This window comes from Eretmochelys imbricata, chromosome 7 (genome assembly GCF_965152235.1).
Source record: "Eretmochelys imbricata isolate rEreImb1 chromosome 7, rEreImb1.hap1, whole genome shotgun sequence".
Taxonomy (NCBI): Eukaryota; Metazoa; Chordata; order Testudines; family Cheloniidae; genus Eretmochelys; species Eretmochelys imbricata.
This window is the reverse complement of record NC_135578.1, coordinates 41,089,545-41,115,246: the sequence shown is the minus strand read 5'-3', so window position 1 is coordinate 41,115,246 and position 25,702 is coordinate 41,089,545. Positions and strand designations below refer to the sequence as shown.

Sequence of the window (25,702 nt, the reverse complement as noted above, 5' to 3'; positions counted from 1 at the left end):
TACAAGAAGACTTTTAATAAAAATAGAAGTAGATAGAAATGATGAAATCCCCCCTGTAAAATCAGGATGGTAGATATCTTACAGGGTAATTAGATTCAAAAACATAGAGAACCCCTCTAGGCAAAACCTTAAGTTACAAAAAAGATACACAGACAGAAATAGTTATTCTATTCAGCACAATTCTTTTCTCAGCCATTTAAAGAAATCATAATCTAACACATACCTAGCTAGATTACTTACTAAAAGTTCTAAGACTCCAGCGTATAGACAGACACACAGACCCTTTGTTTCTCTCCCTCCTCCCAGCTTTTGAAAGTATCTTGTCTCCTCATTGGTCATTTTGGTCAGGTGCCAGCGAGGTTACCTTTAGCTTCTTAACCCTTTACAGGTGAGAGGAGCTTTCCCCTGGCCAGGAGGGATTTCAAAGGGGTTTACCCTTCCCTTTATATTTATGACAATGATAAAGACGATATTGCATTAAAATCAAGTCTAATTTTTATTAAGATCTTCTATAAGGCTTGAAGAAACCATGTTAACCCAGTTTTTAATGATAGTTTTGGAGTTTAGCCTTGCATGATAATACAGAGCAGGCGTTTGGAATCTTTTGCTAGGTGGCTTACACTTTTCAGCATCAAAATCGAGCTGCTTCCTTTGCTTCAGTAGATATTTGGCCTACTTGGACCACACCTTGTCTTGAGCATGCCTTTATCTCCCTATTCTGCTCAGAATGTGCTTGTATGTCACATTAAACAAGAGTGACAAGCCCACATGACGGAAGAGTCTAGGCATAAAATAACTTACTGATTTGATCTGCAGAATGATGTATGCCCTGGGAATATCTGAAAACAAAGAGGTAGATAGTCGTGAGTCATTTCTGACCCTGTACTGATACAGAAGGACATATTTGTTTTTCTTATGAATGAACTTGTAATGTCAGAAGAGTTTTTCAAGCAAAGGCTTCTCTTGTCTTTGTTCAACACTGTTAGTCATCTCTTGACAAAGGCATTGGGAAATATTTGACTGAAAATTAGAGAACATGCTGATATAAGAGTTGGTGAGAACACAGTAAAAGCCTGAGAACTGGCAAGTAGTTTGTCATATTCCAGGTAGATATTTGCTAGTTTGTGATGAATATGGAGCTAGATGCTCCTTGACTGGACTTTTGACCTTAGAAAGTTGATGCCAAATCTGAGAGCAAACACCGGGGAATGTAGGACAGCTGGAAAAAGTGAATTTAGTCTGAATGAAATTATATTCTTAGTAGACTATGCGCAAATGGTGTGTGAAAATGGAATAAATGAGGCACATTTATTCTAAAATGCTTTCCATGAGATCTGATTTTCAAGGCCTCGTGGAAAGTCCATCTATTTGCTCAGGCTTTTGCCGGAGGGTATAATTATGGGGCACATTTGTGTTTGCATAACTGTGATGTTGAGTACTGTATTTAGCTTAATACTGGTCAACTTATTTTGTTTTTAGACTTCTGTGAATGTGCGAATATGAAAAACCAGAGAAACTTACCTACCCATCTAAAGAGGAAAAGATGTATCATAGAATAGCTAAGGATGAGCACAAGAGTAATTTTTAATTTTCTCCATCTGTGTGATGTTGAGAGCTGATCCTGGCAGAAAGTGCTGGTTTCTTTGTAGATGTGCTGTTTTGAACATGTTCTGCAGATAGCAGAAAGAACAGTCAGCTATTTTTGAAATTAGAAGCTAGTTATTTACAGAGCACATGTGAGATGGTTATGTTGGGTAGGGCTCGTCATGTGAAGATGATGAAAAGAGATCAGACTACAAATATTAAAGAATTTTAGCAGAGATAAAATTTTCTGTGGGAAAAATTGAGTAACTATTGTAAATTGTGAATGGGCCAATGGAAGCACACAACAAAATCTTGATCTTCGTTAAACTGAGTTTTGATAGCTGTTGTTGACTTAAAATCTACAGGCATGGTAGGTCACTCATAAACATTGGCTAAGAATTGATGCAAGTTTCGGATTGATACACTTGAAAAAGCTATTTCATAGTAAACATTTAAAAAAATGCAAACGTTTTAATAAAAGGAAATATCAGAGAAGTAAACAGACAATCTTTAACAAATGAAGCACAGTGAAGTTAATCTGTGTTTGGTTTCCTTAGATGTATGGCTGTTCTACATATTTAAGTTGTTAATCTGTGTTTGGTTACCATTTAAATTAGGACTGTAAAGTGATTTAAAAAATTAATTTCGCAATCTTTTTAAGCACATGATTAAACAACAATAAAATACCATTTATTTAAATATTTTTGGTTTTCTACATTTTCAAATATATTGATTTCAATTACAATGCAGAATACAAAGTACACAGTGCTCACTTTATATTTATTACAAATATTTTCACTGTAAAAAACAAAAGAAATAGTATTTTTCAATTCACCTAATACAAATACTGTAGTGCAATCTCTTTATCATGAAAGTTGAACTTACAAATGTAGAATTATGTACAAAAACCCCTGGTATTGAAAAATAAAACAATGTAAAACTTTAGAGCCTACAAGTCCACTCAGTCCTACTTCTTGTTCAGAGAAACAAGTTTGTTTACCTTTGCAGAAGATAATACTGCCTGCTTCTTGTTTACAATGTCACCTGAAAGTGAGAACAGGCGTTTGCATGGCACTTTTCTAGCTGGTGTTGCAAGATATTTACATGCCAGATGTGCTAAAGATTCACATGTCCCTTGATGCTTCAACCACCTTTCCAGAGGACATGTGTCCATGCTGATGATGGGTTCTGCTCGATAACAATCCAAAGCAGTGTGGACCAACGCATGTTCATTTTCATTATCTGAGTCCGATGCCACCATCGGGGTTGGGTTTTTTTTATTTTATTTTTTTGGTGGTTCAGATTCTGCAGTTTCTGCATCAGAGTGTTGCTCTTTTAAGTCTTCTGAAAGCATGCTCCAAACCTCATCCCTCTCAGATTTAGGAAGGCACTTCACGCCTGTTCTCACTTTCAGGTGACGTAATTAAGAATGGGCAGCATTATCTCCCACAAATGTAAACAAACTTGTTTCTCTTAGCAACTGGCTGAACAAGAAGTAGGACTTTTAACATAGTACTGTACCATATTAGCTTTTTTTTTTTTAAAATCTGCTGCTGCCTGATTACATACTTCTGGTTCCAAGTTTGCTGTGTGGTTGACCAATCAGTTCATAACTCTGGTGTTCGTAACTCTTAAGTGCTACTGTGTTTGCATTTTGCTCTAGATGTTGGTCATCTTAACTGTCAAATATCAATAACTACTTTAAAAAAAAAAAAGTTGAAACCCTTTCATTATAGAATGTGACCTTAAGGTGCATGGTGGTTATGGATGCATGTTTTGTTTTGATTTCACATTTTAAAATTTACTGTATATTAGAAAATGTTATGTCAAAGTCTTCACGATTTTTTGGGGGTACAACTCGTAATTTTTGAAAATGAACTAAAAAAACATGAGACTTTTTTTAAAGTACTAAATGTTGGCTTCTTTTTATGTTGGTTTTTCAGTTTTTGAGCCTTTAGGATTTATGTTTTCGAGGCCTTCTCATTGACCACAAGGGCTAGAAACTTGAAGGTGGTTTTTCTGTTTTTTTTGTTTTGTTTTGTTTTAAAATGAATGTTGAGATTTGTGCATACTCAAATGAGGCTCAGACCTCCAGCTTTTAAGAGAAACACCAAGTAACATAAGACTGGTGATAGTATCAAGCGAATTGGCAACAATGGGCCACAAGCAGTTGCTGTATTTTACATTGAGCAGAAAAATTCCGCTTCTAACTAAATATAATGACTTTCTTCACACGAGGAGCAGGCCCACTGACATAGTTCTGTGTATGGAATTCTCATTATAGTCTCTGGAATATTTTAACAGGGTGGGGTGGAGAAGTAGCTTAATTTCACTTAATTTTTTTTGAAAACCATGCTGCTCAACACTGAAAATTAAATAATCTCATGTAAATTCCAATGAAAGCTAATTGCAAAGGGAATTCAGGAATTGGTAACACTCCAATGCTTTCTCCTTAGTTTAGATTTTGAACTCCAATCACAATAATGATTTTAATTAGAGAAAAAAATATATGGCTCTGACTCCAATCTAGTCCCCATTAACGTTTGTGAAGTTTCCTGCTTCTAGAGTACATGGTGGTAAGGAGAGGTTGGAGACCTTTTATAAATTAAAGAGACATTGTTAGCTGTGTCCTGAACAAAAAATGTACCTTGGCATTTGTTGTGTGTTAAAGCTTTTACTATAGATATGCACAACTGTGAAAGATGAAAATACCTTCCTTTTCACAAGTTACTGCTCTGTGTGTGTGTGTGTGGGCCAGTTTGGATGAGCTATTACCAGCAGGAGAGTGAGTTTGTGTGTGTATGGGGGTGGGTTTTTGGAGGGGGGTGAGGGAGTGAGAGAACCTGGATTTGTGCAGGAAATGGCCTAACTTCATTATCATGCACATTGTGTAAAGAGTTGTCACTTTGGATGGGCTATCACCAGCAGGAGAGTGAATTTGTGTGGGGGGGTGGAGGGTGAGAAAACCTGGATTTGTGCTGGAAATGGCTTTTAGATAAGCTATTACCAGCAGGACAGTGGGGTGGGAGGAGGTATTGTTTCATATTCTCTGTGTATATATAGAGTCTGCTGCAGTTTCCACGGTATGCATCTGATGAAGTGAGCTGTAGCTCACGAAAGCTCATGCTCAAATAAATTCGTTAGTCTCTAAGGTGCCACAAGTACTCCTTTTCTTTCTGCGGATAACTTTTTAAAACGCTTAAAGTGGAAAAGATCTAGAGAACATGGTGCATATAGATTCCCCAAAGCACCTTGCAGATGAATTGAAAGCTAGCAGGTTCTTTTTTACCAAATGTATGAACAGTTGAGTGCAATTTGTTAAGCCAACAGTTTTGTATGAATTTGAATTTGTATGCAAACTCGAAATCAAGTTTAAACTGTTTTTGCTGAAAGCATTTTGTTTGAAGTAACCTCATCCCTTATTTGATGTTCGCAGTGATTGTCAGCTCTTTATGTAGGACCTCAATCTCACATCTCATAGCAAACTGACTTCCAAAAGGCTTGTTCTAAAAAATGGCAAAATGTAATACCCTTATTGTGGAAAATACTGTGGGAAGGACAAGTACATGATTTAGTGTATTGATTCTTTAATTGCTAATAGGAGAGAGCCGTCCTCAAGAGCTCTTTCTCCTGCTTTCATGACTGACAGCCTCTAGACTCATAATGGACAAGAAGCCTCCCAGATGAATTTTGTTCCCTTCCTTGGGCCTCTAATCATCTAACCCAAATGTTCCTCCTCAAAACACATCCTTATGCTTCTTATCAGAAAGGCAGTTAAGTTAGTTCTCATACCTCCTATATTAGAACCCAGCTCTTTGAAAAGAGAAGCTACCATGTAAATGGTAGTTCCATGTTTGTCTCTATTTACAGATTATATTTGTTTCCAAATAAAAGGATCTCTCCACAGCATCCTGCACCAGCATTAATTTGAACACAGTTTGTGTTAAGAATTGAAAATTCCACCCAGCATGGCCATGCTATAGATCGTAGACTGAGAACGGCATTGTTCACTATAACTTTCATGGAAGTTAATGTTTGAATGAGAGTACAAACTACATTTTGTTTTTCCAGCTCTGTCACAGACTTCCTGTATGATGATGGGCAAGTCACTTAATTTCTCTATCCCTCAATTCCTCATCTGCAAAATGAAAATACTATTATTTCCATTTCTCACAGGGGTGATGCAAGAGTGAATTAATGTTTCTGGGGTAGTCAGATACCACCGTGAGTGCCATAGAGAAAAGTTGGCTTGTAACTAAAACCTTAACTCTTTTCGAATGTATGCATTAAAATACTGTTGACTTACATGATCCCATACTAGTTCTCAAATAATATCATGTACATTATCGCATGGTTATTTCTATACCTGCTATAGGATATCAGTTATATTTTTTCAGTTATTGTCATACATGTGTCTGAATAAATTTCAGACTGGGGGAGTAGGTCTGGGAATTATTAAAATAATGTGCTTCCAATAAGCATAAGGTTCTGTATACCCCAAAGAACACACACCTGTCGTCTTTTTTTCCCTGTCCACTTCTGCATATTTTTAATGTGGAAGAATCCTAAACTGAATAGGAATAAAGAAAAAACAAAGCTTCAAGCATGTGAAGAATCCATTACCAGGAAATGCTGACTTTTCTGCTGTCAGGAGGAGAATGCTCTGCATCATTGCTAGGCATTACTTAAATAGCATAGTCCATGATTAAGGTGCTTTTGCTTGCTTACAACTTGCTTTCTGACTAATTGCAAGGTGTTTCTGACTTTAAGGTGTTGGGGGAAGAAGCAGGACAACAAAACCAGCCCACAGTTCATGTGTCTTTCTCCATATTCCAGCAGTTTTAAGAAATTTTTCCATAGCACTTCACAACAAGGTGGAAAGTGGGGTTAAGTGTAGGCTTGTGGTTTGGACATGGGACAAAATTCAGGAGACAGAAGTTTTTCCTCAGCTCTGCCACTGTCTTATTGTTTGACCTTGGGCAAGTCATTTATGATTTCATTTTCAAAGGTGTTCGAGCACTTGTGGTCCCCATTGACGTCAGTGGGATTTGTGGACCACAGCACTTCAGAAAATTAGGCCGTTCTAGCTCCCTGTACTCCAGTTCCTCCCCCTTCCCCCCTTCTTTATCTCATAGGTGTAATAAGGGTGAATTTATTCATACTCACAACGCTCTCTCAGATCCTGAGAGAGAGAACGCTATAGAATTTACCATTTTATTATGTTCTCATGTAATTATTTTTAATATGATCCATAGAAATGTCCTAATGTGCTTAATTTGAGGCATATGTTTTGTTTTGGTTTTATATCTTAATAGAGTACTATTGAAGTAAAAATAATACTCTTGGTTTGGTTTTGTTTTTAGCTGAAGGGGTCAGAACTAGAAATCACACTTGTCAGAGGAGGCTTACATCATCGTGTTGACCCAGCCTGTGCTTATGTCAATCTCAACATTTGTATTAATGGTAAAGAGCAAGGTAGGAGATTTTTGTTTTAATTAGACATATTTAATGTTTCAGAGCCATCACCGCATAAGATGAATTAAGGAATAATCTGAAAGATAACTGAACAAAGAGGTTATGTGCACAAGGTGGTGCTGACTTCCTTTATGAGATGTTGTAAATAGTATTTGATAAAGATTTATTGAGGAAATCTAACTATCACTGTTATAACTACGTCTTTCAATGAAAGATGATACTCAACTGGGTAAAAGAAAATAGTGTGTCTAATGCTTTTTAATTTATTTATTTAACACTACATGCACATAAGGTTTTGCAAAAGAGACAGTGCCCTGCTGAAAGAGTTGACAACCTAAGTATCCAACCCAGAAATCATTTTACTACGGCGTGTAGCACATACTGCTCTGAATAGCCAAGTGAACTATTCAGAAGTAAGCACTATGCTTGTTGATAAATATATTGCAGGATTGGATGCTAAATTAAAACAAGAATGGGGGTATAGCAGGTGGCCTGTGCCTGAAAGAGCCTGCGGAATCAGGGAGCAGCAAGCTTTTGCTTAAGGAGAAGCACAACCGGAAAATGATGGAAACCAGCTGATCCAGTTGAGTGCAAATGGTTGGCTCTGAATAGATTCCCAGGGTGATTTCCCAAATCAGAAGAGACAGAGCCACATTCTCATAGCTCCATACTTACTGAGGCAGCTTCGGCTGTTTGACCTACTGCAAATGTCCATCCAACCACGGATCCAGCTCCTGGACTGTTTAGACCTGATCTCCCAACACCACAGCCAGGTACTCCACCCAGACATGAAATTACTGTGACTGAGGGCATGACAGTTGGCTGGTACCATAGACAAGGACTGTTCCCTGCAGGTCCAGGAAATCCTGACAGAGAGCAGAAAATATTTAACCAGAAAGACTTATTCATCTCCTTGTGAGTGGTTTTCAATATGGATAGCCCAACATGGTCTGAATCTGATTCAGATCTCAATACCATAGATATTTGACTACCTGTTGCACTTAAGAGGCTGATATTTCACTTCTAAGGTCCAACTTGCAGCAATTTCAGCTTGACATCCTCTGGTACAGTCATGCTCTGTCTTTTCTCATCCAATAATAACAGAGTTCCTCAAAAGATTGTTACGTATTTACCCACAGATCAGAGAACCTACTTCTGCCAGAGACTTCAACATAGTCAACCTGAGGTTCAGAGAGCCTCCTTCTGAACCTCTTTCACAATGTTCCTTACATCACTGTGCTGACTCTGAAGATGGTCTTCCTCATGCTGGTCACTTGGGCAGGAGTGATTGAGCTTCAGATGCTTGTAACTGAACCCCCTATACAACAAAGGGGTACTAAAATCTGACCTGAAATTCATTCCCAAAGTAGTTTCAGACTTCCATTTAAACTAGTCAATCAACCTATCATCTTCCTGAAACCACACTCTGCACCAGAAGAAAACAAGTTGCCTGCATTAGTTGTGTCCAGGACTTTACTTTGTGACATTAATAGGTGCAATCCATTCAGACTGTTGCATTGTCTATGTCCAGCTATAGATAGGCATTCTGAAGGTCAGGTCATCTCATCACAGCAACTTTCAAAATGGATAATGTGATGTATCTCACTGTGTCACCTGTTGATTGGAGTTGTCTTTCACGCAGAACATCCAGGCTCCCTCCTCCTGCTTCAGAAATATAATAATACAGTATCAAAAATCTGCAAAGTGTTGATGTGGAGTAACCCACTGGACCTTTGTCTAACATAGTGTCTTGGATTTAACTGATATGTCAAACTCTCAGGAGAGCAGAACTACAATTCCTGTTTGATGCAGCTGGAACTCCTCATTCCCACTGTTCTGATGGGATACTGTTTGTGAGTCACCTACAGTGGGATCCACCCTGACACATACTCAAAAGGATAGTTACGTATGCTTAAGGCTGTGATTTAGTCACAGAGGTTGCAGAAGTCACGGAATCGGTGACTTCCAGCGGCCTCTGTGACTTCAGCCTGTGGTGGTTGGGAGCTGCAGGGTCTCCCGCTGCCTGCTGTGGCAGGGAGTTATGGGGTACCCCCGCCAACTCTGGCGGCCCCTGGAGCTCCAAATCCCTGTGGGTTGCAGGAATACCCCGCAGCTCCCTGCCGCCGCCACTGGCAGGGGTATCCTGCAGCTCCCAGCGGGTGGCGGCATGGCAGAATGCAGATAAAACCATAAGAATGGCCATGCTGGTTCAGACCATCTATCCCTGTATCCTGTCTTCTGGCAGTGGCCAATGCCAGGTGCTTCAGAGGGAATGAAAAGAATAGATAATCATCAAGTAATCCATCCACTGTCGCCCATTCCCAGTTCCTGGCAAAACCACAGAGCAGGAGACATACAATTGTCCATCAAGGAGTTCAGTCACAAATTTTAATTTTTTTTAACAAGCGTCATCAGCTGGAAGCATGTCCTCTGGAATAGTTGTTGAAGCATGAAGGGGCATATGAATGTTTAGCATATTTGGCATGAAAATACCTTGCAATGTCAGTGTGGTGGGTTGGATCCCACTCTTCCGGAGTGCCACCTGATGTGCTGGGGTCCCACTGAGCCTGCCTGTCCCATCAGCCTGGGTTCCGCTTACTCTGGGCTGTTGTGACAGGCTCTCAAGCTCCCTTCCAGCATATACACAGGTAGGGACACATCCAGCTGCAGAATCACACAGAGTCTGCACTCAGCTCTGTGTGGGAAGACTCAGCTCAGGAAATTGCCCAGCATGCTGGTGCATGCACTCCCTGGAGTATAAACCCAAAATTATATTGTTTTGCATTGTATAGCGATCTATACAGCGTAAGATCATGAAATTCACCTACTCCCTCAATGTGGAGGAAGATATGCACAACTTTTTGTGGCCCCCCGCCCCCAGTTATGAATTGCACAAACTGGGTTTAGAATAAACAAGAAAACAAGTTTATTTACTACAAAAGGTAAATTTTAAGTGATTATAAGGGATAGCAAACAGGACAAAGCAGATTACTGAGCAAATAAAACAAAACACGCAAACTAGGCTTAATACATTAAAGAAATTTGGCTACAAATAGTAAGTTCTCACCCTAAATGTTGCAGGGTGCAGAGTTTCTTGAAGGTAAACTGAACTGCCTGCAGTTTAAATCTCCAGGGTTTCCTTTCTCACCTGGGCTCAGCCCCTGGCGCCCCTCATCTTAGTTCCTTTGTTTCTTCAGGTGTTTTCAGCAGTCTTTCTTCCTGGGCAGGGAGGCAGTGGAGAAGAGCCAAGATTAACTCACTCGCCAGCTTTAAATAGGATTTGCATATGGCGGGAATCCTTTGTTTCCCATCCTGTGGAAAAATATCAGCATTTTAAGACCCGCTATCTAGTACCAGATGACATGATCACATGACCCTGCAGTGTCAAAGCAGCATCCCAAGCAACTTCTCAGGAGGGAGGGAGATTAGTATCTTCAAAGTCCTATTGACCTTCCTAATGGCCCATCCAGGCTGATTGCATATTGTATGGTGGGCGATCCCCAAGTACACACACAGTTGTAATTGTTACATAGTCAATATTTCTAACTTCAGATACAAAAAATGATACATGCATATAAACTGGATAATTACATTCAGTAAATCATGACCTTTCTAATGATCCTGCACCTGACCCATCTTGCATAAAACCTATCATAGTTATGCCATATTCATATAACAATATTTCTATGAAGAATATGGGGTGTAAGGTCAGAGCCAGTTACAAAAGTGCCATGCGAACACCTGTGCTCACTTTCAGGTGACATTGTAAATAAGAAGCGGGCAGGATTATCTCCCATAAATGTAAACAAACTTGTTTGTTTTAGTGAATGGCTGAACAAGAAGTAGGACTGAATGTACCTGCAGGAGCTGAAGTTTTACATTGTTTTGTTTTTGAGTGCAGTTATGAAAAAAATAATTGTACATTTGTAAATTGCACTTTCACAATACAGAGATTGCACTACAGTACTTATATGAGGTGAATTGAAAAATACTATTTTTGTTCTTTTTTACAGAGCAAATATTTGTGATAAAATAATATAAAGGGAGCACTGTACACTTTGTATTCCGTGTTGTAATTGAAATCAATATATTTTAAAATGTAGAAAAAATCTAAAATATTTGATAAATTTCAATTGGTATTCTGTTATTAACAATGTGATTAAAACTGCAATTAATCACAATTAATTTTTTTAACCAAACTAATTTGTTTTGAGTTAATTGCTTGAGTTAATTGTGATTAATGGATAGCCCTGGAAATAATGCATTCATAACTATCTGGTCGAGTTCCAGTGCTCAGATTTTGTTTATTTCACGGATATCACACATAGCAGTGAAATATATGTTCCTTCAGCCTACCAGAACCTAAGCTCTGGTATTCACTTGACTGATGCATGATAGGGAAGTACACTAATAAATCCAGTACAAGGTTAAACATTGTTTTTGAAGACTTCCATTCTTTAAAGTGTGTAAGATTTTTCTGTGTTCAGATATGATGTCAGTCTCCAAGGGACACAGGGATTCACCCTGAGAGGAGCAAACCCAAAATGCCAGCTGGGATATTGCAGCTCCCATAAGATACTGAAAATAATTGGTTTTGAGTATTGCACTGTTTTGTTTTTGAAATGATGGCAGTATTTTGAGCTGCTATGTTTATTATGAATATCAAAATGATAATAGCTTAAATTCTCTTTTTAAAGGTGCCTCTAAGAGGGTCTTTTGTGTTTTAATTGAACTTGAATGCTAAATTTGTGGTGGAACACCAATTTAACTGTATTCATGTTGACACTTCCTTAATAGAAATCTGTAGCATAAAATAGTGTCTGTCTACAGGGCAAAATACTGCATGTCTATAGAGCATCACTATTTTGGACTTTACCCAGTATGTGCTTAAGAGTGATGAAGCTGCCAGTTAATTGTAAACCACTCCTACATTTGGCACATGAGTTACTTTCACTTAATTTCAAATATACTGCACCGAGCCATCATGTAATATATACATAAATAATTGGTTTGATTTCATTATAGTCTCTTAATTTAATTTGCATGTATGTACATCTCCCTGGTAGATTAATATGCAAACCAATCTCCTGCATGTGCTAGATTTTAATGAGTGTGTATTGCATTTAGGCCAGTCCTTGCCTACAGACAGCCCCCCAACCTGAAGCAAATACTCACCAGCAGCCACACACCACACAACAGAACCACTAACCCAGGAACCTATCCTTGCAACAAAGCCCGTTGCCAACTGTGTCCACATATCTATTCAGGGGACACCATCACAGGGTCTAATCACATCAGCCACACTATCAGAGGCTCGTTCACCTGCACATCTACCAATGTGATATATGCCATCATGTGCCAGCAGTGCCCCTCTGGCATGTACACTGGTCAAACTGGACAGTCTCTAGGTAAAAGAATAAATAGACACAAATCAGATGTCAAGAATTATAACATGCATAAACCAGTCAGAGAGCACTTCAGTCTCTCTGGTCACTCGATCTCAGACCTAAACGTCGCAATATTACAACAAAAAGACTTCAAAAACAGACTCCAACGAGAGACTGCTGAATTGGAATTAATTTGCAAACTGGATACAATTAACTTAGGCATGAATAGAGACTTGGAGTGGATGGGTCATTACACAAAGTAAAACTATTTCTCCATGTTTGTTCCCCCCCCCCCCCCCCAACTGCTCCTCGGACATTCCTGTTAACTGCTGGAAATGGCCCACCTTGATTATCACTACAAAAGGTTTTCTCCCCCAGCTCTTGTGCTGGTAATAGCTCATTTTAAGTGATCACTCTCCTTACAGTGTGTATGATAACACCCATTTTTTCATGTTCTGTGTGTATATAAATCTCCTCACTGTTTTTTCCACTGAATGCATCCAATGAAGTGAGCTGTAGCTCACGAAAGCTTATGCTCAAATGAATTGGTTAGTCTCCAAGGTGCCACTAGTACTCCTTTTCTTTCTGCGAATATACATTCAGTGTATATTTTTGAGTTGTATATTGATTTATCCAATACAATATAAAACATTTGCACACAGGATTTTGGTGTAGCAAAGGAGCAGATTATTTGTATTTACACTTTTCAAGAAATACCCAAATTGTCTACGTCACATACAAATAAGTATGTCTCTGTACTGTTATTTTGTTACTAAGATGGCATCACGCATAAATATTTGCTTCCTTTTAGATTTAAATTCATTTTTCTGTCAAAGTGTATAGGATTATTGCTGATTAAAGCTACTGAGAGATGCCCACACAAATTCTGCAGTGGAGATTAGATTTCTTTTTACTAAACCTATCCAGAAACAGGTTTTTTTTCTCTTTAATGGGCTTAATTTAAGAAAAGAGGAGACCCATAGTTCATATTCCTGGGATAAAGAAATGTGAGACACATTTTTTTGTTCACTATAATCAGTATTGATTTTACATAATATAGCAAACCAATTCTAAGTAGTTCATCATTGCAAAATACAAATTCATTTCTTAAATAAAATTCATTTTAATTCTTCATTTTTGTTTTTATTTTTAGATGGTGTGTTGCTGCTGGAAAATCCAAAAGGAGATAATAAATTAAACTATACCAAACTTGTGGATGTTGTGTCCTGCATTTTTGGCCTTAAAAATTCAAAGCTGTTAGTTTTCAATGGAAAATCAGGTAAGTGGTGTTTGCGGATGAAAGCTGAGAAAGTGCATACAGTAGCGATTCAGTTGATTTTCAAAGAATGTCACTGGCAGCTTGTATCCTTTAATGTATCATTTTCTCAGATTATCTATATGAAGTTTCTAAAAAAGAGCTCCTGGGAAGTATGCCCAGTATTCTAGGGCTGATTTTTACTAAGCATATGAGAACGTGTTTATAGATAGTTTACAGTTATAAACTATCTAAATGGTTTTAAAAGTTCTTGCTAAATGGTGTTCATCACTTTTGTTATGCGATCCATTTCCAATTTGTATTTCTTTTTCAGTTCTCATTAGGATGAAATTTCATCCATTTCAGAAAGCATTTTCATCAGTTTAGTACTGTACCATGAGTTGGCAAGCTGCCATAAAATATAGTTGCATGATTTTGCAAATACACTAATAGATGGCGTTAGAACTTAAATTGAGTACAAACTGATTTTCCTTTTTAGTCAAATTCTTTGCTGTTGCCATACTTTTGTATTTTACAGCAGAGCAGTTTGAAGATCTCCAGGCTTCTTCTGTTAGAGAAGAGTTTATTTTGAAAACATTTTTATAGGATTGAATTTGTGCTCAGACTCTGTAAACAAATGAAAATGTAAAGTGCACTTTATGGGTTATGTACAGAGCACACATAGCAAGCATAACGGAGATAGAGTGGCTGATACAACAGAAACTAAACACTGAAAAATGTTGCAATTCGTGACCATGAGATGTTGGCAAACAAGCTGGCTTTATTTTCTTGTCTTCGAGATCAAGATTCTGTTTTATGATAAGATTACATTTTGTATTCTGTTGTATTAGAATTAAGGGACAATTGATTGGCTGGTAGTGTAAAGACCCTAAGTAACCAAACCACTCAGTGAATAAATCAAAAAAGAGAAAAGAATTAGCTGCATCAAAGTAAAAACTTTGATTAGCAAGAATTGGAAATTTATTTTTATAGTATATTAGTGAGTTCTTTATAGACATGTCACTGTGAGTAGTATTGCTCTAGAGAGTTTTAAAAACTGAAGCATTTAAAGTTAATATGGATTCTGCAAATTACACAATTCAAGGTTCAACAGGATTGGATAAAGGAGACCTGAAGACAGGGTGTTCAAAATTGACAGAGGTCAATGGTTATGAAAAATTTGTTTTTTATCTTTAAAATTACTTAATCCTGAAGAATAGCTAATATTAAAGGGAAGGGGGGGGAGATGAAGGTAATAATTTGATCACCGTGAATGGAAAGTATGAACAGTTGTCCTAAAATTCCTACAGGGCTATTAGGAGCAGAAGTTTGTGCCCATACATTACATCACTGGACCAGTAACTTGCCTTAGATCTGTGTCCCCACCATTTTTTTTTCTTACATTTTTGCTGTCCTGTTTCTCACTCCCTGAAAAAATATTTTTTCTCTTCATGTCTTTAGTAGAAGTCTTTTGGGGTACCCTTACTGAGTCTCTCTATCTGACACACTCCATTTGCCTTATTCAGCTTGTTAATAGCCAGGACACTTAAAGTGGTTGGTTGCACAGAACCAAGTGGAATATTTCTACCATATGAAAAGAGTACTCTGCTTTTCAGGATTGCTTAACAAGATCATTTAAAATAAAGTTGGCTGTGGAAGAAAACCTTTCCTTAAAATAATTTTCCAAATAGCAACAGTGTATTGTATTTGGAATGAGGAGAACAAAATCAAAGTAGTCTGGTGTGAAGTTGTAGAGATAAGTAGTCGGTAGAACCATAGTAGCTGATTGGTTGGACAGAAGGGTGCAGCATTCTATTTGCTCCCAAGGGGAGGATTTATAAGCCCTTCCCCTTGTCCAAGGGTACCATTCTGCTCAGGGAAGATACCCTCTCCCCATCTCTCCACGGTATTAAGGAAGGGCTGGGTTTTGGGGCATTGCTCTGGGCATCGTGCTAACTGCCTTTTTGGAGGTAGGAAGGAATTTTTCCCGCACTGCCAGATTGGTCTGGATAGGGTGGGTTTTCTAGTCTTCCTCTCAGGGACTTGGTGGGTAGGTTACACTGTAAAATTCAATTTATTGCTACTTGACAGTAGTCCAGTTAAGGTGATTGTTCAGTGGCGGGTCTGGTATCTCCTAAAGAAGGTGGGGAGTGGGGTTGGAGCACCTTATGTCTGGTACAGCGAGGACACAGCCCTCTCTTCTCCAGATCCTTAACCCTTGTCTGAGGCGAGGGTGGTGGGGCCTCAGGACATTGCTGGGACCGAGTTAAGTGAGGGCTAACAGCAGCCTTCAACCAGATGGAATAGGTTACAAAGAAAGAATGACCTGAACTGGATAAGTTATTGCTGGATAATTCTCAGATGTGTTCCTTAATGAAGCTGTGGCCTATTTAAATCACATTCCTGATGTCTAGTCTTTCTTCCTCTGGCGTCCAGGACAAAGGGTCTCAGCAGAAAATAAATAAAGCTGTAAACCATTTAAAATGAAAAGTATTTTTTTAAACAGTTAAGATTAAATGTACACATTGTGCAGTTGTGGATAAGCTAAATTTTTTCCCCTTGGGAGGTGGTTTGGCCTAGACTGAGAAGGACTAGGGTTTTGGGAAGTCCATCTTACTGCCATCCCAGTTGAGTGGCTGTGCTTTCCAACTACAAACCTCAGCTCCAGGCTGAACTGAAGGGTTTTTTAAAAGCTTTAATATTGATGTACAATGATGGTTTGTGATTTTTCACACTTTTTACATCAAGTATGTGAAAATATTGCTTTCCGTCTACTCTGAAAGACTTTTTTTTTTTTAAGTAAATGGTGACAGTATTGCAGATGGAGAGTTGTCTTTGTGTTGACATGGCAACGGCCCTGTGATGCAAAATACTAGAGTTACTTGAAAGATAAATCACAATTCCTGTCACTCATGCTTGTCCACCTCCTACCTGGATTATTCCAGGGATCCAGTATTACTGTGAGCTCCTTGGACCATGTCTCTTACTTGTTCTGTAAAACACCTTGCACATTTAAGGTGCTGTATAATTAATACATAGTAATCATGGGTTTAGTGCATGGCAGTGCTAGGCACAGCTGCTCTAGCTTCATGCAGCTTAAAAATAACTGCTGCTACGTCTCTTTACTTTATAAATTCTTCTCACTAAGTATTGTGCATTAGTGACTTGATTTTTTTTTTCTGCTTTGTTTGAAAAGTAACTGTTAACCCTCTGGAGACAGCAGACACATACACATGTAAACACATCCCCCTTCAGCATTCTGTTTGCTGGAAAATGCTAACATAAAATTTAAGTAGTACTTGTGGTACCTTAGAGACTAACCAATTTATTTGAGCATAAGCTTTCGTGAGCTACAGCTCACTTCATCGGATGCTGTAGCTCACGAAAGCTTATGCTCAAATAAATTGGTTAGTCTCTAAGGTGCCACAAGTACTCCTTTTCTTTTTGCGAATACAGACTAACACGGCTGTTACTCTGAAACCCGTAAAATTTAAGTTTAGCTTTAACCCGGCCCTTTATTCCTGAAAACTGTCGGCTTCATGAGAAAGCAGGGAATTTTGTGCATTTCTTTATTGCCTAAGGATCTTGTGGAATATTTTGTTTCCATAAATACTTGCTGTTGCATCAAATACTCCCCCTGATCCTTGGAGTAAGATGTACCATACCATTAGTTTCACATTAAAATGAAATGAACAGACAGAAGCAATACACTTGTCAGAACATATTAACAGAGAGGACTATAGCTCCCCAAGTGATGAGGGTCATTGGGAAGCTTTGTCATTGTCTGATTCAGCATTTTGAAGGGAAAACTTAGCCATATCAGCTTTAGTGAAGTCCATTGACATAGTGTTCTAAATTATTTATCCCTCCTATGGTCTCATTTTACTACAACAAAGACGGTATCAGGATGTTTTAGTATCTTAAAATCTTTGGTTTTTCAGTGAGTGGCTTAGATGGGAAAATACTTTTTTGTTCCTAGTGTTATACCCACAAGCTTAGATATTTACTGTGAGTAGCTGAAAGCCCATGCTGTCTCATGGGTGTAATTTGTAAAGTTATATGTGGTATTTTTAAAGCCAAAAATAGCTGAGAACTTTAAATAATTGGATAGTAACAGGCCATGAATTCCAGTGATGATTGAACCTGGTGATGTTCTAAGCAAAAAGAGCTCACAACCGTGCTTGTTTTTTCAACCTGTTTTTTCTGAGCCCCTCCTCCTCCCCACCCCCCACGCAATAAAAATTCCATGGCCCACCTGTGCAACAACTGTTTTTTCACTAGATTTAAAAGCCAGGGCTGGTGTTAGGGGGTAGCAAGAGGAGCAACTGCCCAGGGCCCCATGCCATAGGGGGCCCCGTGAGGCTAGGTTGCTCAGGCTTCAGCTTCAGCCCCAAGGAGCAGGGCTTTGGATTCAGCTTTCTTCCCTGGGCCCCAGTGAGTCTAACGCTGGCCCTGCTCTCTGGTTTATTTTGGTGGCCCCCCAGGTGGCCCCAGACCCCTGGTTGAGAACTGCTGTTGTGGCTGTTTCCATCACTTCACACCGATTCAGCAGACATTCTGGGCTTCAGAGTGATGTTTAGGGTCATTGTTGTGTTCATGTATGGGTGGTTGTGTTGGATTTATGTCTCGGAGGTTTGTGTTGATTTATGTGAGCGGCTTTAGGGTGTATGGGTGTGACAGTTGGGCCAAGTAATCCACTGTTTGTGCACAACTTCGTCGTACAACTCATGAAACTGTTGCATGCAACTTAGCTGTAGAGTGAGGGTGGTGACTGGTTGAGTTATCTCTGATATCATAATAGTTTAGGACTCTTGGCATGTCATAGATTCTTGTCTTACAGTAGCTGTACACTGCATGAGTGTAATTCGTTAAGTCAAAATGGCTGAGAACTAAAAAATTGGAGGGTAGCAGACCAGAAAACGCGGTGATAATTCAACCTGGTGATATTCTGCACAAAAAGAGTTCTCAGCCATGTTTGTAGCTGCTTCCATCACTTCACACTGACACAATAGACATTTTAGGCTTCAGAGTGACATTCCTGGACTCTTATTATATAGATACATCTATGGGCTTGTCTACATGGAAACAATGCTTGGCATGCTAGTGTACTGTTGAATCACAGCCTGACTTCGCTACACTGCATCTCCTTGTAGTCAAGCTCTGCTTGTTAAAAGCTTGAGTGACATGTGAGTCACCTCTCTCTGACAGCTGACAGCTCCATCACTCCAGGCCACTGCTTATCAAAAAGGGGGCATGAGAAAGTAAACATTTTAGTTGTTGCTCTTTGACTCTGTTTTGGGTATTATATGCAAACACCAAGGGCTTCATACACAATCAAATCATTTTATTAGCCACTGCCTTTGCATTAATTGGCATCTGAAGCGTCAGAAAAATACCTTGAATAAATCATTGTCTAAAACATGTTCTATGATGCTTCAGCTAACAAAATTGAGATAGAAGCAAAGACTTCAAAGTTTTAATTTGATGGTTTGGAAACGGCTGATACAAAGGAATCATTGTTGGCTTACTATAAACAAGCAAGCTATTTATTGTATATATAGTTATGATTCTAGAAGTACCGAGTAGGTGTGTTTCCTGGCTTTCCTGTATGAGGGCTGTACTTCTAAGTGACATCATCTTAACTTCCCAGCCTCTTATACAATCTTCGAAGTTTTTTGCACAATATTGCTGTTGTGCATTCTGAGCCCCTTATGCTTAACATATTAATTGCCATAGCAGATGAGATACTTTGTATCATAAAACAAAGTATCTGTAACTCACTGTACAAGTTCACTTATGTTTTTCAGAATGAAGAAATATATCTCTCTTGAGAAAGGAAATCTGAAAAGGAAAGCATTTCTGTAATGGAAACAGTAGCTAGAAATACTCTGTCAGTTAATCAGATGAGAGCTAGATGTTAATTAGCCTGTAATGGCCTGACTGGTCTCATTTTTCTTTTCAGAACTGTTGAGCAACACTGACTTACTGAGTCTCAGTGGAAAGACTCTTCATGTGACATCAGGGTCAGCCCCTGCTTTGATCAATACCCATGATACCCTCCTCTGCCAGTATATCAACTTACAGCTAGTGAATGCAAAACCACAAGGTACTGTATGTAGGATATTTCTCATTTCAGTTACTGGTTTTATCTGTTGTAATTTAAGTTTTCGTCAACACTATTCACTTGAGATCTATACATGTTTGGACTGGTAGTTGGTGTGTTCTACTTACGGTATCCCATATAAGAGAAACTTTCTAATGTACAAAGTGGAAGATGAGTTTTAGTTTTTCCTCACTTCTTTTGAAAAAGAGAGAAAGATGAGTTGAGAGAGGGGGATGATGGTCTTATTGGCATTTAAATATGAGTTTCAGAATAGTTTCTTCTATTTCTAACTATTCATTTGCATATGCAAAACTTGTTCTGAAAGGCTACAAGCCTAAAATTGACTTGAAAAGGCCAGCTTCTCTTGTAATGGGATTGTCACTGAGTGCATGATGCAGGAGTCAAAACCACTGCTCTTACGCAGATTTGAAAAATAGGGGAATTATATCATCATCAATCTAGAGATCAATACGCATGTGTAATTTGGTTTCTTCTTCATTAATCCCATTGTATGCTCATTACTTTGCCTCCCCTCCATCATTACTTTGCCTCCAAAAGACTTATTTGCCTTTCCAGTGAAGGCTTTGTTTTAGGCCTGGATTCCGTGCAAATAACTGCCCTTATTCCTGCATGGATTCTTTTGAAGTCACTGGAAATCAGCATGGGCTGACGCTGGGCAGAAAATAGGACCATAATCAGCAATATATTTGGTGTTTTTCCTTGAGCATTTATGATCTGTACTTCTGTGAAAGATCACCTGTGTCTTACTGAAATATTTGTTTTCCATAACCCCTCTTCAGCTACTGTGGCCTGCCCATTGTAGGGGACCTAGTGATTTCCTTTCATTTGTTGATGTGCTCACAGAGTTCAGTGCTTATGGATCTATAGCTCAAAAAGACAACTTTCCAGTGATTAATCTGTGATAAATATTTGTTGTAATATTTTAGCTTAGACATAAGAACAGCCATACTGGGTCAGACCAAAGGTCCATCAAGCCCAGTATCCTGTCCTCTGACAGTGGCCAATGGCAGGTGACCCAAAGAGAGTGAACAGACAGGTTATCCTCAAGTAATCCATGCCCTGTCACCCAATCCCAGTTTCTGGCAAACAGAGGCTAGGGATACCATTCCTGCCCATCCTGGCTAATAGCCATTAATGGACCTATCTTCCATGAATCGATCTAGCTCCCTTTTGAACCCGATTATATAATTGGCCTTCACAACACCCTCTGGCAAGGAGTTCCAGAGGTTGACGGTGCATTGCGTGAAAAATGCTTTCTTGTGTTGGTTTCAAATCTGATACCTATTAATTTCATTTGGTGGCCCCTTGTTCTTTTATTATGAGAGGGAGTAAATAACACTTCCTTATTTACTTTCTCTATACCACTCATGATTTTATAGACCTGGGTAAGTGAATGCTATTAAGGAATGATGTTGAGGAAACAGGTGAATTGAAGGAATAAGTCCTATGGGTCAAGACAAATGCAAATGTGTAATATGAGGCAGTTTTCCCCGCTCAAATAGCAATAATGCACAATTTGTTTCCTTAGAGTGTCTGAAAGGAGTGGTGGGAACTCTTCTAATGGAAAACCCAGTTGGTCAGAATGGACTAACATATCAAGGTCTTCTCTATGAAACAGCAAAAGTGTTTGGACTCAGGAGCAGGAGGCTAAAATTGTTCCTAGATGAAGCACAAACACAGGGTAAGTTACTTAATGCCTGAGTGTACTGTAGATTTTTTTGCTTATGTACTTTGTTGTTTCTCTTCAACAGCAGCGATATATCCTTTTAATTGGATTCCAGTGAATTAACTTAGTTGCCTACAGTCAAAATTTCTTTCTAATTATCTTGCCTGATAATTGATTGTCTTCTACTTAGTTTTTTAAATCCTTAGATTAGTACGTAAGTGTTTGCAATATCAGGGCCTTAGTGTGTTAATCAGACTTGCGTGCATTTGATCTTGGGGGTCTCAAATCTATATTTAATCTGTGGTAAATCTGTTTAATCCAAAGTACATCATATACATACCAACAGAGAGTACTTTTAATGTAATAAAATTTTGCATGAGTAGTGCAGTTACATGCATTGGCTGAAATGGCTAAGAATAGTTTTCTAGGAGCCTCTTCAGTTGAAATTGAAAGGTCAGTCAGTAATGAAAATGTTAGGTATGTACTGATGTCATGAGTAAATTTAAAAAGAAGTCTCTACTTAGAGGAAAAAAATAATTTAAATAGTAGCAGATCAGATTTTGGGAATCTGTTCTGCAGTAAACTGCACATTGTTATAGGAATGGCTTGATTTTTTTCTTTTGGCCAAAGGGAATGGAGGAAAGGCGTATAACTGTATGGATCAGAGCAGGCATTTCAGAATGTTGTATAGATCGGAATCCGAGCAAGTGACACACTTTTTTACCTGTTATTTTTCATTTTGAACAATTGATTCAGTATTACCCAGTTTAATTCCACCAGCCTATGCTTTCACAATCATGAAGCACGTCTACTGAGTTTATCTATGAATTGCTCACACTAATGTTCAAAGTAGTCCATTTGAGTCTGTATTCAGTGTTAATAAGTGCTAGTCTTCAAATATTTTGAGTGCTTTCATTTTATTGAGGTAAGTGTTTGGTTGTATTTGTGCACTTCAGAATCTGTTGGGGGAGACCATAACCCCAGAACTGTCTACTTGATGGGTTCTCCCAGTCATTCCAAAATTATCGTCTGAGCCAAGACTCATGTTTATATCCTAGGTCATACTAGGTCTTGTTTCATGTGAACCACAAATACTGGTTATCCCAAAGAACTTTTCTTCAGTGAGGTGGTTGTGAAATGTTGTAACTGTTCAATGCTAGTTTGAACTCCTGCTAAAGAGAATTTGCATGGTTGATGTTAGTTAATATAGAGGAATGAAAATTACCAACATTAAATCACTGCAGAAGACATAAGAACAGAATATACAGAAAGCACAGTTTTAATTTGTGTAAATGTGGCTGTATGTGAAATCTTGCTGACTAGAGAGAACGCTGTCACTTAGCAGCAGTTGATGTTACACTTTATTATTAAAACCTCATCTGTCTTTGGATTCTGTCAATGTTATTGCAGGGCAGAAAGATCTCAGTGCAGTGAATGATCAGTGTAGCTGCTCGAATTATCACAGAGAAAATACTCGCTTGAAATAGTAAAATAAATGAGAAAAACAGTGTGATGTACAGTTTCATAGATTCATAGATATTTAGGTCAGAAGAGACCATTATGATCATCTAGTCTGACCTCCTGCACAACGCAGGCCACAGAATTTCACCCACCATTCCTGCAAAAAACCTCACACCTATATCTGTGCTATTGAAGTCCTCAAATCGTAATTTAAAGACTTCAAGGAGCAGAGAATCCTCCAGCAAGTGACCCGTGCCCCATGCTACAGAGAGAGGCGAAAAACCTCCAAGGCCTCTTCCAATCTGCCCTGGAGGAAAGTTCCTTCCTGACCCCAAATATGGCGATCAGCTAAACCCTGAGCATATGGGCAAGATTCATCAGCCAGATACTACCGAAAATTCTTTCCTGGGTAAGTCGGATCTCACCCCATTTAATAGCCCATCACAGGCCATTGGGCCTATTTACCATGATATTTAATTACCAAAACCATGTTATCCCATCATACCATCTCCTCCATAAACTTATTGAGTTTAATCTTAAACCGAATAGATCTTTTGCCCCCACTGCTTCCCTTGGAAGGCTATTCCAAAACTTCACTCCTCTGATGGTTAAAAACCTTCGTCTAAGTTCTAGTCTAAATTTCCTAGTGGCCAGTTTATATCCATTTGTTCTTGTGTCCACATTGGTACTGAGCTTAAATAATTCCTCTCCCTCTCTGGTATTTATCCCTCTGATATATTTATAGAGAGCAATCATATCTCCCCTCAACCTTCTTTTAGTTAGGCTAAACAAGCCAAGCTCCTTGAGTCTCCTTTCATAAGACAAGTTTTCCATTCCTCGGATCATCCTAGTAGCCCTTCTCTGTACCTGTTCCAGTTTGAATTCATCCTTCTTAAACATGGGAGACCAGAACTGCACATAGTACATTCCAAGTGAGGTCTCACCAGTGCCTTGTATAATGGTACTAAAACCTCCTTATCCCTACTGGAAATACCTCGCCTGATGCATCCCAAGACCGCATTAGCTTTTTTCACAGCCATATCACACTGGCGGCTCATAGCCATCCTATGATCAACCAATACTCCAAGGTCCTTTTCCTCCTCCGTTACTTCTAATTGATGCGTCCCTAGCTTATAACTAAAATTCTTGTTATTAATTCCTAAATGCATGACCTTACACTTCTCACTATTAAATTTCATCCTATTACTATTACTCCAGTTTACAAGGTCATCCAGATCCTCCTGTAGGGTATCCCTGTCCTTCTCTAAATTGGCAATACCTCCCAGCTTTGTATCATCCGCAAACTTTATTAGCACACCCCCACTTTTTGTGCCAAGGTCAGTAATAAAAAGATTAAATAAGATTGGTCCCAAAACCGATCCTTGAGGAACTCCACTGGTAACTTCCCTCCAGCCTGACAGTTCACCTTTCAATAGGACCCGTTGTAGTCTCCCCTTTAACCAATTCCTTATCCACCTTTCAATTTTCCTGTTGATCCCCATCTTATCCAATTTAACTAATAATTCCCCATGTGGCACGGTATCAAATGCCTTACTGAAATCTAGGTAAATTAGATCCACTGCGTTTCCTTTGTCTAAAAAATCTGTTACTTTCTCAAAGAAGGAGATCAGGTTGGTTTTGGCACGATCTACCTTTTGTAAAACCATGTTGTATTTTGTCCCATTTACCACTGACTTCAATGTCCTTAACTACCTTCTCCTTCAAAATTTTTTCTAAGACCTTGCATACTACAGATGTCAAACTAACAGGCCTATAATTACCCGGATCACTTTTTTTCCCTTTCTTAAAAATAGGAACTATGTTAGCAATTCTCCAATCATACGGTACAATCCCTGAGTTTACAGATTCATTAAAAATTCTTGCTAATGGGCTTGCAATTTCTTGTGCCAATTCCTTTAATATTCTTGGATGAAGATTATCTGGGCCCCCTGATTTAGTCCCATTAAGCTGTTTGAGTTTCGCTTCTACCTCAGATATGGTAATGTCTACCTCCGTATCCTCATTTCCATTTGTCATGCTACCATTATCCCTAAGATCCTCTTTAGTCTTATTAAAGACTGAGGCAAAGTATTTGTTTAGATATTGGGCTATGCCTAGATTATCCTTGACCTCCACTCCATCCTCAGTGTTTAGCGGTCCCACTTCTTCTTTCTTTGTTTTCTTCTTATTTATATGGCTATAGAACCTTTTACTATTGGTTTTAATTCCCTTTGCAAGGTCCAACTCTACTTGACTTCTAGCCTGTCTCACTTTATCCCTACATGTTCTGACCTCAATGGGATAGATTTCCTTGCTGATCCCTCCCTTCTTCCACTCCCTATATGCTTTCTGCTTTTTCTTAATCACGTCTCTGAGAATGCTTGCTCATCCAGCTTGGTCTACAACTGCTGCCTATGAATTTTTTCCCCTTTCTTGGGATGCAGGCTTCCGATAGCTTCTGCAGCTTTGATTTAAAATAATCCCAGGCCTCCTCTACCTTTAGATCCATAAATTCTTCAGTCCAATCCACTTCCCTAACTAATTTCCTTAATTTTTGAAAGTCAGCCCTTTTGAAATCAAAAACCCTAGCTGCAGATTTATTTTTATTAATCCTTTCGTTCAGTTTGAACTGAATTAGCTCATGATCACTTGAGCCAAGATTATCCCCTACAACCATTTCTTCCGAGGTCCTCACTACTCACCAAAACCAAATCTAAAATGGCATCCCCTCTAGTTGGTTCAGCAACTAC

General features: G+C 38.8%; 1 protein-coding gene across 3 annotated transcripts in view; it reads left to right on the top strand.

Moving 5' to 3' along the window:
* IARS1 (isoleucyl-tRNA synthetase 1) overlaps window positions 1-25,702 on the top strand; it is a 212,228-nt gene that overhangs the window by 175,766 nt on the left and 10,760 nt on the right. For all 3 annotated transcript variants that reach the window (XM_077820953.1, XM_077820952.1, XM_077820954.1), the window contains 4 exons: window positions 6,948-7,059; window positions 13,600-13,725; window positions 19,664-19,807; window positions 21,354-21,506. In XM_077820953.1, the coding sequence (XP_077677079.1) occupies window positions 6,948-7,059; window positions 13,600-13,725; window positions 19,664-19,807; window positions 21,354-21,506 (535 nt within the window). The remainder of the gene's footprint in view (window positions 1-6,947; window positions 7,060-13,599; window positions 13,726-19,663; window positions 19,808-21,353; window positions 21,507-25,702) is intronic.